Consider the following 16,598-nt stretch of genomic DNA (forward strand, 5'->3'; position numbering starts at 1 on the left):
CCTGAGGGCACTCGGGAGTCTGCAGCCACGTAAGGACCTGAACCTGGGGCATCTTCATCCCAGGCTGGTGCATGAATCTCTGGGCCACTATCCCTCTCCCACAACAGGAGTGGCACTGGCAAAGGGATCTCTCCCTCACTAGGGGCTTGCTACGGCTCCGCCAGGCTGGCCTGGTCCAACAGCGCATCTTAGGGGCACGGTATGGGGCACAGCTGGCCTGGCTGTCAGCAGTTGGCACCAGGGTCTGATCTCTGCTCTCCCCCGTCCCCCAGGTGTACTCCCTGGACAGGCCACAGACCCTCCACAACTGGTTCAGCCCCTACTGCTTTTTCGAAAAGAACAAGCAGATGGAGATGCTGGCAGAGCAGATTGCCACATTGTGTGAAACCCTGGAGGAGTATCCAGCCATCCGCTACAGGAAGTGAGTGTGCCCAGAGGGAGAAGGGTACCCGGCCATCCTCTACAGGAAGTGAGTGTGCCCGAGGGGAGGGGTACCCAGCCATCTGCTTCAGGAAGTGAGTGTGCCCGGGGGAAGAGGTACCCAGCTATCCCCTATAGGAAATGACTGTGCCATGGGGAGGTACCCGGCCATCCTCTACAGGAAGTGAGTGTGCCCAGAGGGAGAGGGTACCTGGTCATCTCCTACAGGAAGTGCGTGTGCCCCAGGGGAGGAGCTGTTTCTGACCCACAGGGTTTGTCTTTGCTGCAGGGACCATGAAGATAATTTCCACTTGGCGCACGCTGTGCTGGCCAAACTCAAGGAGTTCAAGGCATACGAGCCCAGCATGGGACAGGTGAGCAAGCTGTGCCGGCCACGCCCTCGCCATGGGACAGAGCCGCGGTGGAGGGGGAGCACATGAGAAGTAAAAGGAAGGAGGAGTGATTTAGAACCTGCTCGGAGATCCTGGCGGGGGGAGGGGTGGGGGTCTAGACCCCCTTGGAGATCCTGAGGGGTTGGCAGAACAATAGCATTTCCTCTGTGGCTGGACTAATGGCCCCAGCCCTTCTCTAACACAGGCTGTGGGCAGATCTCAAAGCGCTCTACAAAGGCCAGTGTCCTTATCCCCTCTGAACAGATGGGGAAACCGAGGCACCGACTGGGGAAGTGTGTGCCCAGCACAAGCTCTCTGTTTATAAACAGGGCAGTTCGGTCACCGCTTCGCACATAGAGCCTCTTCCACACCTGGACACTCCTGTCTGTGTGTGCTCCTACACCCATCACCATGGTATCGGAACCTCACTAATGAATTCAGCCTCCCAGGAGAGGCAGGGTGGGCTGTGTTACAGATGGGAAACTGAGGCATGCAGGGAGTCTGTCAGAGCAGGAATAGAACCCAGCTCTCCCCAGCCTTAGCCACAAGTCAGCCCTGGCCTGTGGGCTTCCCCCAGCTCCTGCCATCCCCGTCTCACCCCCAGCAGAGGGGAGCTGCAAACCCACCCTGCCCTGGATTCTTACACGGGAAACCCAGTGGCTCCTGTCCCCCTAGGAGAAGCAAAGTGATGTAAAATCCAAGGCCTGCCCAGATCTCTCCCTCCTGTTGCCTCTGCTCTTGCTTCCAGCCTTTGCTGCCTGCAGACTGTGCACCTGTGACCAACTGGGAATGTCTTTAATATCTTTTATGAATCCGATGTGTGCCTCAGTTTCCCCTATATATTTCATGGCTTCTCTGGTGGGGGGTGGGGAGGAAGGACTCTCAGGGAAGGTAAGAGTCATGGGGGGGGGTGTCCCCTCCCTGTCTTGGTGAAATGAAGAGAATCCAACCCAGATCAGCCTGGGGGCCAGAAAGACCGTGCCGGCTCCAATGGCTCCTGGCTGGATGCTCCCAGCAGGGAATTGGAGCAGGGCCCCCAGCTCGAGAACACAGGGTTAGGAAGGTTTGAGCTGGGGGATAAGTGGGGGAAGCTGGGAGCTCTCGCCTGAGAACTGACCAAGGTCAGGCCGAGGCTGGTCTACATGAGGAATTGGGTCGGTGCAACTGCGTCGCTCGGGGGCATGGGAAAGGCGGCGTCACTGAAGCGGAGCAGCTGCTGTAGTTTTGAGGGGAGCCTGGCACACACCTGGCTGCCCAAACCATCTACACAGGGAAGGCATTGACAGCATGCTTGTTAACCACCGGAGCTCCAGCCTACAGCCCCTGTCTGCCCTCCCCACCTGCGATTAGCAAAGATCAAAGTCCTGCTCCCTGCACACCCTGCTGCTGTTACTCCCGTGAGTCCCCCCAGGGATATTCCTGAGGCTCTTGCCAAACCTCCCTGTCACAGGTGAAAGCACTATCCCCATGTTACATGGGGGAAACTGAGGCATGGAGCAGCGTGCCAGGAGTAGGTGGCAGAGGCAGGAATAGGAGCCAGGAGTCCTGCCTGCCCAGCCCCCTTCAATAGAATCCAGACAGCACACCCACTGCAGGGCCGGGATTGCTGACTCAAGCCCCTGCTCTCAATGCAATGCTGGCTCCATGCCGCACAATCCCGGCCGGCCAGTCCAATGTGCCCCTGCCTTGCCAGCTGGCGCAGAAAGAACCCCAGGGTCTCTTGTAGCATGGCCTCTAGCAGGCAGGTCTCCAAAGCCACCCAGCCCGCGGTCCCGGCACCCTGGGGCCTTGTCTGCACTAGTCCCTCTTGCCTTGATGTTTCCCAGCTGCCAGCCCTGAGGGGTAGCTGGGACAGGCAGTGCTGTGGCACCCACCAGTGCACTAACCACCCCTCTGGTCTGGGCAGGGTGGGGTGACCCGGTGGTTACGCCAGCCCCCATCTGCACTCGGGGATCCCTCCAGCAGAGCCGAACTGGCAAAGGTGTGAGCAGAGTCCCGTGGGGGGTGGGGGCTGGGCATAGCAACCCATCCAGGCTGGGTAGGGCTGGAGAGGAATGAAGGCGCCAGCTCTGGGTTCATGTCCCTGCTCTGCCACAGACTCCCTGTGTGACCTTGGGTGAGTCACCCAGCCCCTCTGGGCCTCCATCCCCCTCTGCAATGGGGTGGCAGCCCTGCCCAGCCCCACGTGCATGGGGGGCAGGATGCAGCAATGATAGTGCTACAGTGGTGGGGGCCAGATACTCCTCCAAGAGAGGCGCTCCCCCATCAGCCTCAACCCATTTACTCAGAGGCTGTGGAGACCTGCCAGGCGGGTGGGTGGTGGCTGATCCGACGTTCTGCTCCCGAGCATGGCTGAAAATCGGGCCACGTACTGAGGTCGGACAGCTGGGGAAGCATCAGGGGCTGTATGTCCCCCCTGCCCCCAACTGTCTGTGCTACCCAGCGAAGAGCAGACGCAGCCCCTTGCCGAGGTGCTCCTGGGTGGGCTTGGGTTCCACTGGGGCTGCTGGAGCCGGTTTCAGAGCCGTCTGCCATGAGAGCGCAGGGCTGGTCTCCTATCGCCACCTGCTGTGCAAAGAGGGCAGTGCATGCTGATCAGGCAGGGAGCGAGGGCTGGGCCAGCCTCCCCATGATGTTTGTCTGAGATGCTGACCATTTGAGTGGACTCTGTCCAACTGGATGCTGGGGGGCCACCCAGGCTGGGAGTGGGGAGCTAGAGCCTCATATGGGGTCCCAGCTCAGATGCAAGGTGGGGCATAGGGATAACGTCCCATCGTCCCCCTCTGGGACCTTGTATCAAAGAGTCTCTGGGCCTGGTGTTGGTTCATGATAAACTAGCCAGGCCCTTCTGGTGTAGTTCCCCCCCTCCCTATGCAGCAAATGGGGCAGGGGGCAGTCGGGGGGCTGCCTTGTAAGGGGCATGCTCCCGTTGGTGGAGAGGCACGAGCAGAGAACGTGCTTGGGGGAGGGGGGCATTGCTATTTGCACGAGGGGCAGGTAGCCCGTCCCTGCAGGGTGGGGAGCTCTCCCTGCCAGTCAGGGCGGGACCCCAGGGCACGTCCCAGCTAGCTTAGGGGGTGTCTCTTGGCTTCCCCTGGGGTTGGGGCTGGGCCACAGAGAGGGCGGGTGGTGAAGTTTCAGGCCACCAGGGCCCATTGGATTGTGCCATGTAAGCCAGGCCAGGAACCCTCCGCCAGAGCAGGGGCTGACGGGTTTCTCTCTCCTTTGCCCCAGGGCCCTGACAAAGCCCGTTCTCAGCTGCTGATCGTGGACCGGAGCTTCGACCTGGTGTCCCCACTGCTGCACGAGCTCACCTACCAGGCCATGGCCTACGACCTGCTCAGCATCGAGAAAGACACCTACAAGTAGGGCCTGGCTGCCAGCAAGGGGCGCCCCGCACCCCTCCTCAGGCGGGCTGGGGGGGATGTGACCCAGCACCTGCACTGCTCCGCAGCCCCCACACCGGGGGGAGGGGTGCCACAGCCTGACCCTGTCTCCCCCCTGCAGGTACGAGACGACGGGCATCAGCGACTCGCGGGAGAAAGAGGCGCTGCTGGGTGAAGACGACGAACTCTGGGTGCAGCTACGCCACATGCACATCGCTGACGTCTCCAAGTGAGCGCGCTCAGCCCTGCCCCCTGACGCACCCCTCCATGCCCCGCCCATCCACCGGACATGCCCCTCCGTGCCCCACCCAGGGCCGGGACCCATCCACCCCCGGACACACCACTCCGTGCCCCACCCAATGCCAGGACACCCCCAGACACACCCCTCCGTGCCCTGCCTAGTGCCGGGACTCGCTACCCCCTACTTTGGCACAGCCTTCCCCTCCCCGCCCACTGCCAGGACCTCCCCCCTCGGACACACCTCTCCCACCCAGTGCCAGGACAGCCCACCCCGTTGACACACCCCTCCCCCTCTTTTCCAGTGCCAGGACTTCCCCCATCCTCCCCTTCAGATACACCCCTCCCCACCCTGGGGCCCCCTCAGACACACCCCTCCCCTTTCCTTCCCACCCAGTGCTGGAACCCTACTCCCCCTTGGATACACTCCTCTCCCACCCAGTGCAGGGACACCCCCCCCGCAACACACCCCTCTCCTGCTCAGTGCCAGGACTCCCCCTCCCCCTCCCACCCAGTGCTGGGGCTTGTCCCTCAGACATGCTCCCCTCTGAGTGCTGAGACCCCCTGGACCCAGCCCCTCTCCTCAGACGACCTCTGAGCGCTCCCTTCCAGAGCCACTGTCCACATCTCCTCTCGGGGATCCCCCTGGACACTGTCTTTCCCCGAGCCCAAGGTCTCCCCATGCACCTCACAGCTCCCTTGAGTGAGTCCCTCGCCGACCTCCTCCTGGGCCTGCCACTGCCCCCAGGCCCCCCCAGCAGGGCACCAGGAGCCCCCTGAGGTGCACTGAACTCTGCCTTGGGGTAACTTAGGAAGAGGGGGTCCCCCCGGCCTGTCTGAGGCTCTCGAGGCAGAGAACCCTGGTGCCCGTGGGGTGGGGGCTCCATCCCCTGTAGCATAGGACATGGCACCCCCTACCTCCAAGACAGTGCCTGGCTCCGTCCTGACCCCTCTCCCTGCTGCAGGAAGGTGACGGAGCTGCTGCACACCTTCTACGAGAGCAAGAGGCTGACCACGGACAAGGTGCGGCGGGAGTTGGGGGGAGTGATTGGGAGTCCGGGATGGGGGGACCCATCCCATTGCCACTGATGGGGAGGAGAAGCTATCCTGCTGCCCCAGGAGGGGTTGGCGGGGGCTGTCCCATTGCTCCCAGGATTTGCCTGTAAAAGGCTAAGAGGTGTATATGGAGTCCCCTGCCCCCCAGCCAGAGCTCTGGAGCTCCCCACAGTGGGGGAGGGCAGAGGCCCATGGGGTGGGGTCAGACAGCAGGATCGGGACTGCGCAGGGAAAGCTGCAGGGAGCCAACGCTGGCATCTCCCCGGCCCGCTGCCACTGTACACCCTGAGGGGCGCTCGGGGTGTGGGGCTCCTGTCTCATTCCAGCTGGCCTGGGAAGGGCAGGTCTAACCTAAGCCGCAGCCACGCGTGGCCTGAGTGACCCGCCCTGGCACGCGTGGCTGGGCTGCTGCGGCTGTCCCCAGGTGAGGCCTCTGCCCTGCAGGGGGCTCCGTGCGCTGGGAGGGGCTGGGATCTCACCACCGCCTCCCTCCAGGCCAACATCGAGGACCTGTCCCAGATCCTGAAGAAGATGCCCCAGTACCACAAAGAGCTGAACAAGGTAACGGGGCTGGGGCTGTTAGTGGGCGGGGGGCAGGGCATTCAGTGGGGCTGATGGGAGGGGCAGGGTGCTCTGTGGGGCTAGTGAGGGACAGTAGGGACTCTCCTTGGGGGCAGGGCACTCTGGGGCACTCCGCTTTACTACCTGATGAGAGCTGCTGACCTGTCCGGTCGGGCAGAACCATTTTCCCCCCAGGTGCTGTGTGGCACCATGGGCAGCAGCCTGCCTGTCAGTGCCCAGAGCTGCCACGTTTGCCCCAGCAAGGGCAGCCCTTGGGTAACACCCGTGCCCTGCTGCTGCAGCTCTCAGGAGAGGGCCTTGGGGGGCTTGCAAACCAGCCCTTTGGAGCCACTCCTGGTGCCACTGGGCCATGTGCCAACAGAAATCTCCTGGCCACTGGCACAGGTACCCCGACACCTGCTGGTCTCCAAGCCCCCAACCTCGTGGTGACTAACAGAGAAGCCGTGGGCTGTTTTGGAAGCTGCTCCCTCGTCCTGATCCTCCCCTCCCGCTGCCCCGCTCCACCCCAGAGGTGGCTGCACATCAGTGCTGGGCAAAACTATCCCTATATACTCAGCTTCTACAGCCGATTGGGGCTGCCCCTCTGGCTGAGGGGCCCTCCTTGTGGGTTGGGGGGTTCAGGTGCTCTGGACCAGCCGGTGATGCAGTAAACTCCCCCCTCTGCCCCGGTCTCTCCCCGCAGTTCTCCACACACCTGAACCTGGCCGAGCGCTGCATGCGGCACTTCAAAGGGACAGTGGAGAAGCTGTGCAGCGTGGAGCAGGTGGGTCTGTGGGCAGAGCCTGGCTTGGGGGCAGAGTCTGGCTCATGGTCTCAGCCTGGAGAGAGGGGTCTCAGAGCCGCAGGTTTGCTGGAGCCAGGGCCAGCCCCCCCATGCAGCACCGGGGATGCAGAAGGGAGACATGGGGCTCGGGTTACTCCCTTGGGGCCCGTTGCTCACCCCAGAGGGAGCTGACCCCAGGGAGGAAGGGGCCCTGGCACGGAGTAGGTGAGCTGTGGGTCATGGGGCCCTCACGTCTCCCATCCTGCTGCGGGGGCGGGAGGAAGCAGAGTGGCCTGACCTGGGCCTTGTGTGTGCGCCCCCTCCCCCGACAGGACCTGGCCATGGGAACGGACGTGGACGGGGAGAAGATCAAGGACCCCGTGAAGATCATTGTGCCCGTCCTGCTGGACCCCAGCGTGCAGGCCTACGACAAGATCCGCATCATCTTGATCTACATCTTCCTGAAGAATGGTAACGCCACAGGCCTGCAGGGGGAGCACTGGGGGGCCTGCTGCTGCAGGGGGCATTCCTGGAGGCAGGGCCCAGGCCTGTGGGGCTGGGGGGGAATAGCACTGCTCAGACTGGCACGCCCCCCAGCCATGTAGGGCGCCTCCTGGCCAGCCGCTTCCCAGGGCCTGTGTCCAGCCTGGCTCTACGGCCCTGCCTCCCCTCTGCCCACCTCTCAGTGCCTGCAAGCCTGCCAGTGCGCTGTGCCCACGCTCCGCACTGCCCCCTGGGGTCGGACCTGGTGGCCTTTGCTCCCCGCTGCTGCCTTCCGAGCAGTGTCCGCTCTCCACACTCCCCCCAGCCCATTCTCTGCAGGGAGGGGAAATGGAGACACACACCCGGAGCAGCCCCCCGGCCCGTTCTCTGCAGGGTGGAGGGACATCCCTCTCTTCCTGCAGGCTGTTCAGATACCATGTTTTGTCTCTGCGCCTCCTGCGACCAGTCCCCTGCCCACCCCTTGTGTCATCCCTGTACCAGCTCCCTGCTTCTTGCTGCATCCAGCCCCTTCCCCAAACTCACCAGGGCCTAGGGAACCTCCCTGACCCTGACACTTGGCACAGTCCCTCTTCCCCCTTCGGTTCCTGCCTCATGGTGTCTTGGTGGGGCAGCACCCTGCTCCGGGGCTTTTCCTGTAACCCTGCTCAGGCACTGCCCCTGGGCCCATTGCCCAGGCCAGAGTGCCCTCATGGGGCTCCTCTGGCTGCCTGGCTGCCCAGTTTCCTGGCCAGGGGGTGCTGTGGAGTTGCCAGGCCTCCCCGTCTGCACTAAGCAGCAGTAAATGGTTTGGGAGGGCGGGGCGGGGGGGGCACGTTGCCCTCCCTCCAGCTCAAGGCCTCACAGCCTTAAAGAGCCAGGGCTCGGCTCTGACATTGCACCTGACTGGCCGCAGAAGGGGGAGCGCAGATCAGGGGGACGGGGGCTCCCATTGCACTGCCAGGGGGAGCTAGAGAGACCCCTGCCCCCAGCGCCTGAGAGAACCTGTTGAGGGAGGAGCAGCAGGAACCTAAATTCGATCACTAACTGTGGGGTCCAGTGGGTTAGAGCGGATGATGCTGGGAGCCAGGACTTCTGGATTCTGTCCTCAGCTCTGGGAGGGCAGTGGGGTCTAGTGGGGGCTGGGAGCCAGGACTCCTGGGTCTACCCCCAGCTCTGAGAGGGGTGGGAAGAGCAGGATCTCAGGATTTGATCAGGGAACTAGGACTCCTGGGGCCACGGACTGATGGGCCTGGGCTGTGGGTGCGTCCCAGGGGTGCTAGCGCTGACCTGTCTGTCCCCGTGCAGGTGTGGACAAGGGGAACCTCACCAAGCTGATCCAGCATGCCAACATCCAGCAGCAGAGAGACATCATCCACAACATGCAGTTCCTGGGCATCTCTCTCAGGCCTGGGGTAAGGGACTGGGGCCAGGGGCCAGCAGCTGTACCCATGCCAGGGGGCAGATCTGTGCTGCACAGGGGAGCCCAGGCCATCCTGGAGGTGCCCCCCTATGGCAGTGACCTACTCCCAGCACAGAGGTGGCCTCTGTCCCTGTACAGTGGGGTGACGCCCTCCCCATATGAGGGTGACCCCCGAGTTACTCCCCATCTGGGGTGACTTCTTCTGCCCCTCAGAGGATTCTGGGAGTCAGGACCTCAGATCGCCAGGGAGCTGGAGCTGGGGACCACTGCTTGGGGTGGCCATGCGGCGAATGGGGGGAAGCAGCTCTGTTCTCCCATCAGTCTCTCTCCCCTCCTCTCTCTCTCTCTCGCTCAGTGATCCATTCTGTTCTTTTCTCTGCCTCTCCCCTGCCAGCCTGGCGGGCGCGACTCAGGTAGGCCGCGCGCTCCCTGTCTGCCCCCGTTCCCACCCCGCACCTCCTCCCTGCTGCCTCTCACCCCCTCTCCCTTCCTCCCCCAGAGCGGGCAGCTGCGACCGGAGAGGAAGGTGCGGCTGGAGTCCAGCTACCAGCTCTCCCGCTGGACCCCCATGCTCAAGGAGATCATGGAGGTACCGGGCCATCTGCTTCCTGGCTTTGGGGGTGGGGTCGCAACTGGCAGGCTGGGCCCAAGGGGGAGGGGTTGGTTTGGGGTCAACCATGTGTAGAGCCCTGCATATCTGCGCACCATTTCTGCGGATAGTGGATCGCCTGCAGATACAACCGTGCAGGGCTCTACTCCCCAGCAGCGCCTGGCCCGTGGCGTCCGGCTCAGGCAGCCTGGGGGATGCAGCGCGCTCGGGGCCGCTGGCCCGCAGCCAGTGGCTGGGCGACAGGTCGGAGTCGGGGCTGTCCGGCACCCACTCGCTCTGCCGCGCTGCTTCCTGTCCAGCAGCTCGAGCAGCACCAGTGTCCCCACCAGCTCCTGGGCAGCAGGATTTGGGATTGGAGTGGGTGGGGCCCCGGCGCCCCACCCCTCCACCCCTCTGTGATGCAACATGCTCTGCTGCGGCTGTGTACTGTCGCTCATGACCCCCCAGGAGCGGCACGTGATGAGACACCCCTTCCCCCAAGCCCCCACCACCTCCACACTGCCCCTTCTCCTCGAGACCCCGCCCCCTCCACGCTGCCCCTTCCCTGCAAGACCCCTTCCCCACCCTCGCTAGCTACTGGTGAGGATGCGGATACAGGGAAAAGACGGCTTGTGGATCGCGGGCTGATGCACATCCACACTTTTGTATCTGCTCAGGGCTCTAGCCACGTGAGGGGCTCATCAGAGAGTCCTCTCCTGCTGCCGTCCTTAGGGGTCCTCAATCCTAGACACGAGTGCAGGGGAGTTGTCTTACCCGGTGCCGAGATGCTGCCACCTCTGGGGTGGGCCATGGGCGGTTTATACAGCGGTCCCTCACCGGGGCTGAATTCTTCCTAAGGAGTGGCAGGCAGCTATTAACAGCCGCCCAGCAGCGCTGCCCGAGAGTCTAGGGCAGGAGGTGATCAGTGTGTGGGGCTGGAAATGCAGGGGATCCAGGCAGCACACTGTCATGACTGGCACTGGAATCTGAATGGCTGGCAGGGCCCTTGGTGCAACCTCCAGTGAGGAGCAGCTGTGTGACGCTCATCTAAAGGATGAACTCCTGCAGCACAGTACTGGTCACGCCCCCTGCAGACCCCCCCCCCCCGCCCGCTCCTTGCAGTACAGCGCCCCCTAGCGCCGCACTGGGGCAGCACTGACTGCCAGGGGAGAGTGACCCCTGCAGAGCCCCCCGCCTGCTCCCTGCAGTACAGTGCCCCATAGAGCCGCACTGGGGCAGCACTGACTGCCAGGGGAGAGTGTCCCCTGCAGAGCCCCCCGCCCCTCTCCCTGCAGTACAGCGCCCCCTAGCGCCGCTCAGGGGTCAACACTGACTGCCAGGGGAGAGTGCCCCCTGCTGAGCCCTCCGCCCCTCTCCCTGCAGTACAGCGCCCCCTAGCGCCGCACTGGGGCAGCACTGACTGCGAGGGGAGAGTGTCCCCTGCTGAGCCCTCTGCCCGCTCCCTGCAGTACAGCGCTCCCTAGCGCCGCACTGGGGCAGCACTGACTGCCAGGGGAGAGTGACCCCTGCAGAGCCCCCTGCCTGCTCCCTGCAGTACAGTGCCCCATAGAGCCGCACTGGGGCAGCACTGACTGCCAGGGGAGAGTGTCCCCTGCTGAGCCCCCCGCCCGCTCCCTGCAGTACAGCGCCCCCTAGCGCCGCTCAGGGGTCAACACTGACTGCCAGGGGAGAGTGTCCCCTGCTGAGCCCCCTGCCCGCTCCCTGCAGTACAGCGCCCCCTAGCGCCGCACTGGGGTCAACACTGACTGCCAGGGGAGAGTGCCCCCTGCTGAGCCCTCTGCCCGCTCCCTGCAGTACAGCGCCCCCTAGCGCCGCACTGGGGTAATAGAGCACCCTCTGCTGACTCACTAGCACCCCCCAGCACCCAGTAGCTTTTCCTTAGAGGTCTCCTGTCCAAGCACTGCCTGGGCCCAAACCTGCTTAGCTTGTGAGAGGTGACATGGTCACTCCATCCCCCGACTCTTGCTGGGGGCTGAGCCCCTCATCGCCCTGCCCTGTGGGGCACTCCTCAAGGGGGTGGGGGGCACACTTAGTTGCCTTCAACCTATTGGCTTGGGGCTCCTCCAGGCCAAGAATTAACCCGCCGACCGGAGCTCCTGTCCCTGGCAGATCACAGGTGGGAGGCTCCCAGGCCCCTGTTCCAGCGTTTTGATGGTTCCTCCTGTGGGATTTTGGGGCAGGCAGTTGCGGTAGCCTCAATCCCATGCCTAATCCAATCGGGGTGCCCCCTCTCTGCGCCAGCCACAGCTTGGCAGGCCTTAAGCTTCCCTGTACAAGTCAATGCAGCAGACTAATGTAAAAGCCCCTATTATGTGGCATTAGGATGTATCATATCCTGGGCCCCCTGCGTGCCTGGGACACACCTCATGGAGCAAGAGGCAGGGCCTGGATCTGCCCGCAGCAGGAAAGGGGCACTGAGGGCAGCCCCCTGCCTCCCCCCGCCCACCTTCCAAATGAGGGGCCCTGGATCTGGCTGCAGGAGGTCTCCGCCCTCCTCATAAGGGTGGATGGGTGGGGAGTTCACAGCAGGGCACTGAGCAGCTGAGGGGATGTGGGGAGATGGGGGGGCATCACTGGAGGAATCAGCGTGTTCTTTGCTGGCTCCCCATGCCCCACCCTGGAAAGGGGGCCCAGGCTGCTCCCCCCAGGGACTGTCAATCATTCAGTGCGGAGCCGTCCCAGCCCCTCCTCCCCAATGGGGCCTGGCTTGGCCACCAGATCCGAGGTTCCTGCTGCTTGGCCCCTGCTGATCTGTCCTCCCTCCACCCCCCACCCCCCGCCAGGACATCATTGAGGACAAACTGGACAAGAATCTGTGGCCCTTTGTGTCGGACCCGGTCCCTACCACCAGCTCCCAGGCTGCTGTCAGGTAAGGCTGAGCCTGGCTGGGCTGTGGGTGGCAGAGCCCCGACACACACACGCCAGGATGTAGGAGCCTCTCTGCCTGGGAGTGTGTGGCCAGGACCCTGCCGTCTACGGGAGAGGGGATGTCCAAGAGCCTGGAGCCCTGGACCCCTCTTACCATGTACCCCGCGCCCCAGCAGTCCCTCCACACACCAGGGCCCAGAATGGAGGAAAGGGACTGGCCAAGCTTTAGACAGCACCCCCAGCCCAGCGCAGGTGCCACCCTCCCCTACTCCCTCTTGCCTGCTTTGGGACTCCTGTCCCACTCCCTTGGGCAGGGCCTGCCCCCCAGCCTTCTCCAGGCCCTGCCCTTCCATCTGGCATTCCCTCAGCGAGCCCCTGGTATCCACACTGCCCCTCTCTCCCCCCAGCGCCCGCTTTGGGCATCGGCACAAGAACAAGCCAGCGGCCGAGTACCGGATGGGCCCGCGCCTCATCATTTACGTGCTGGGTGGGGTGTCCATGTCTGAGATGCGCTGCGCCTACGAAGTGACCCCGGCCACCAAGGGCAAGTGGGAGGTGGTGATCGGTGAGTGGGGCGAGTCCTGGGGGGAAGGGCGGCTGGAATGCCCAGGTCAGGGAGAGTTGGGACCCCCTGGGAGGGGGAGACCCTAGAACTGCCTGCCCAGCACCCACAGGGCTCCCATGCTACCCTCTGTCCTCCCACACCCGGGGGCCTGGGAAGAGATGTGCTTGCCCCACATGGCCTGTATCTAGCCGCCTGATCTCCTGGCCTCTGGCTCCCCAGGCCTCTCATTGCCCAGGGACCATGTGTGGGGGCCCAGTCAGACACCCCCAGTAACTCCCATAGGGATATGGCTCACCCCCTGCACACACCCCTCGAAGACCCAAGGGTGAGGAACACTGTCAGCGCGTGGATTCTTGCCTGGCTGTGCAGGGTACAGCGGCACGAGGGGTGCGGTGCCAGGCCACGGGGGGTAGGAGACAGTCCCTCCCCCCCTGCACTAGAGCAGGGTCCAGCTGCAAGGATGGGGGTGATGGTGATGCCAGCCACATACCTGCCCCACTGAGCCCACCGCTGCCAACCACCTCTCTCTCCCCCAGGTTCCAGTCACATCCTGACCCCCAAGCGCTTCCTGGATGACGTCCAAACCCTCAACCAGCTGGACCCCGAGGAGGCCTAGAAGCAGCCCCCTCCCCGCAGAGACTCTGCCCCCCACAGCTTGCTGTCCCCAGCTCCACCTGCTCTTCTCAACAAGGCACCTTCCCCCCTACTCCTGGCTGCGGTGTCAGTTCTTGGGCGGGGGGAGGACCCCCAGGCTGCTTGGCTGTTCGGGTAGGGGGCAGGCCAGGCTTCCTCCCTCTGGCACAGCCTCTAGGGCTGTAACCCTTTGTGCCCCGTGGCCACCCTGCCCCCGATGGGGTAGGGGGAGAGTCAGGCTCCATTATCTACCAGCTTCAGCCATTCCTACCTCCCCTGCCTGGGACCCAAAGCACAGCCCCTCTCCCTCCCCCCGTCCTGTCACCCCTCTGCCAGCGATGGGGGGCACACAGAGGCTGCTACCAGCATCTGGCTTTGTGGGGGGGATGTGACCCAGCCACTGACCCCCAGGCTGTGTCTGTCCAGTCTGCAAAGGGTTAAAGAGAACCCCCCCCTTCTGCCCCCATATCATCCCCATTCCCCGCCTTGGGGTGCTGGCCCAGCCCTGGCTCCCTGCACCCCTCCCATCACAGCCTGGCACCCTGGCCTCTTGGCCCTGTCCCCCAGTGGGGACTCGGCTCCCGAAGGGGGGAGGGGTCCTAGCAGGAGTTGCAGTCAGAGGGCCCAAGTAAGTGGGGGGGGGGCCAGGACTGCGTAGGAGGCGCGTCCAGGGTTGGGCAGCAGCAGGTTGGGTGACCCGATGTCCCGATTTTATAGGGACAGTCCTGATATCTGGAGCTTTTTCTTATATAGGCCCTTATTACCCCCCACCCCTTGTCCCGATTTTTCACACTTGCTGTCTGGTCACCCTAGCAGCAGGGCAGAGCGGGCTCGCCACCCCGATGGGCCTGGATCAAATGCCCCTGCCCAGTGGCAGACACCTCCCCACTGCCTTTCCCTGGGTATCAGAGCCACGCCCTGGGCACCTGGAGCCCCAGCTCCATCTGAGGCAGCCAGCTCCAGCCCCCTTGGGTCTGATCAAGCCCTGAGCCAAGCCTCACCCCCTGAATCCCACGGGCCCTAGAGATCCTCTCCCTCTTGCCCGCCAGCAGGGCTGTGCTGGGGCAAGCGCTGGCAGGAGTGATCCCAGGTACAGGCAGTGACCTCCTTTACCGGGAGTGACCTCCGGGGGGTGGGGGGCGCAGGGGGAGAGTTTTTGTTTGTTCGCAGCTCTGAGGCGCCCCCCCCCCCATCCCGCCCATTATCACAAAGTCAGTGCTGGCCCTGCCCCCGGCTACTGCCCTGCTGGGCATGTGCCTGGCCAATGAAGTGCATTGCCAAAGGCTGGCCGAGGTCTCTGCTGCTGTTCACAGGCGGGGGAAGGGAGGGCACAGGGCGGGGCGGGTGGCTGAGGGCCCAGGGAGCGGGATCTCCCCAACTCCCCCTCCGGCCCTGCTGCAGGTCCCAGGTGTCCTGGCTCCGAGTCACCCGGCCAGCGCTGCCTCCCCCCCGCGGGAGCAGGGTGGGGCAGTGGCTGCTCCTTTCACTGTTGGACCAGGGCCTGGGGGCAGCTCTGCTCTGGCCTGTGGTCGCCCCCTGCCGGTGCAGTGCTGGCTCACCCAGCCGTGCCCCAGAACCTACACAGTTCCCCGTGGCCCCCTGCCCCTACTGCCTTGTTCTGCCTCTGGTCCGTGTGCCAGAGGGACCAGGAGGGAGCCTCAGGAGTCCCCGCAAGCCAGCTATGGGGTCCCCATCAAGTGTGGGGTTGGGGCAGGCACTGAGTGAGCACCAGGGCCCAGCCCCCAGGCTGGCCCCCACAGGGAACCATACCCACCCAGCCCCTGCCCCTCCCAGAATCAGCGCGGGAACCCAGCCCTCTGCGTCCCAGCCCCTGCTCTAACCACTAGCCCCTGCTTCCTGCTCAGATGTGGGACAGAACACCTGCCCCCTTGGTCCCCCTCTAGGGCCTGGCCTTTGCCCCAACCCCCACCTCCTCCGTCCTCCTGTGCCTAGAGCTGCCCCAGGGTCCCGCCTGCCCTCTCCCAGCCCATCCCCTGCTCCCTTGGTGCCCAGGGGGTGCTCAGCCAGCCCTCCCCCCCGACCTGCAGTGTCCCAGCCAGGCCAGTGGGGGGGGGAGGGCGAGGGGCGGGGAGGAGAGCAGCACGGCTATTGCAGGCAGTTGGGGAAGGCGGGGGGCTGGAGGGCACTGACTTGGCCATGCAGCCAAGGGTTGGGGCCTGGGCTGAGCCAGGTTTGGCACAGGGATGGCCTGGCTGGGTGCGCCCTGTTTGTGATCATCTGGGCCTGGCCTAGGCCCCGTCAGGCTAGCCCCCCTTCAAGCCCAGTGCCCCTGGCTGGCTCACGGGAGGGCAGGCGGCTGCTTCCCAGCCCAGCTGGGGGCTGCCCTGGGCGGGAGACAGGCAGAGGGAGAAGATGCAGTTCCTCTCCGCAGCACCAGGGGACCAGCCAGGTCAGGCACTCTCAGCCCGTGCGCCCCCTGCAGCCCAGACTCTGCATTGCACCCCTCCTGCGCCCCTCCCCATCTCACCCTGCCATGGCTCCCCAGCACCTGCCAGCCTCAGAGTGCCCCAGGCTTGGCCAAAGATGATTTTTGAGTGGGCTTGGAAAATGCCCAGCAGCACCCGTGTGACACGAAACCGCAATAACAGACACCCAGAGCGGGAGTGACTCACATGGATTTGGGGGCAGAGCTGGGCATGGAACCCAGGAGTCCTGCCTCCCAGCCCCTGATCTAACCCCTAGACCCTACTCCCCTCCCAGAGCGCAGCACAGAACCCAGGAGTCCTGCCTCCCAGCCCCTGATCTGACCCCTAGACCCTACTCCCCTCCCAGAGCTCAGCACAGAACCCAGGAGTCCTGCCTCCCAGCCCCCTTGCTCTGCCCATCCTTCTCTCCCCTCATACTCCTGCTAATAATTGCACACGCAGCCTGCTGGGGAATGTGCCCCGGCCCAGGTCAGCCCCTTAGAGCCCAGCAGGCCCTGTTTCCCCTGCCCCCTGGGCCAGCTCCTCTCTCCCTGCTGGGCAAACGAGCACGGCCAGCGCTGCGTGCCTGCTGTGGACGGGGTGAAAGACCCTGGCACCTCGGATCTGCTGCTCGGGCCCAGCCTCAATCTGCTCAGCTGCGGAGCTTTCCATCCCTGATCCCCGTGGGGAATTATCAGCCACAATTAACGGCCATTTGGATCATCGCTGTGCGGCTGCCAGGCAGGTGGGCGGCAAA

The 16,598-nt window shown here is 64.2% G+C and overlaps 1 protein-coding gene across 1 annotated transcript in view; it reads left to right on the forward strand.

Moving 5' to 3' along the window:
- LOC141996798 (syntaxin-binding protein 2-like) overlaps positions 1-13,451 on the forward strand; it is a 13,710-nt gene extending 259 nt beyond the window's left edge. The window contains exons 2-14 of the mRNA XM_074969091.1: positions 273-421; positions 710-794; positions 4,047-4,177; positions 4,320-4,427; positions 5,401-5,458; positions 5,987-6,052; positions 6,756-6,836; positions 7,169-7,307; positions 8,625-8,731; positions 9,239-9,328; positions 12,133-12,218; positions 12,625-12,782; positions 13,319-13,451. Coding sequence (XP_074825192.1) covers positions 273-421; positions 710-794; positions 4,047-4,177; positions 4,320-4,427; positions 5,401-5,458; positions 5,987-6,052; positions 6,756-6,836; positions 7,169-7,307; positions 8,625-8,731; positions 9,239-9,328; positions 12,133-12,218; positions 12,625-12,782; positions 13,319-13,398 — 1,338 coding nt within the window. The 3' untranslated portion in view covers positions 13,399-13,451. The remainder of the gene's footprint in view (positions 1-272; positions 422-709; positions 795-4,046; positions 4,178-4,319; positions 4,428-5,400; positions 5,459-5,986; positions 6,053-6,755; positions 6,837-7,168; positions 7,308-8,624; positions 8,732-9,238; positions 9,329-12,132; positions 12,219-12,624; positions 12,783-13,318) is intronic.
- The last annotated feature ends 3,147 nt before the right edge of the window (positions 13,452-16,598 follow it).

The sequence above is a fragment of the Natator depressus genome, chromosome 12 (genome assembly GCF_965152275.1).
Source record: "Natator depressus isolate rNatDep1 chromosome 12, rNatDep2.hap1, whole genome shotgun sequence".
NCBI lineage: Eukaryota > Metazoa > Chordata > Testudines > Cheloniidae > Natator > Natator depressus.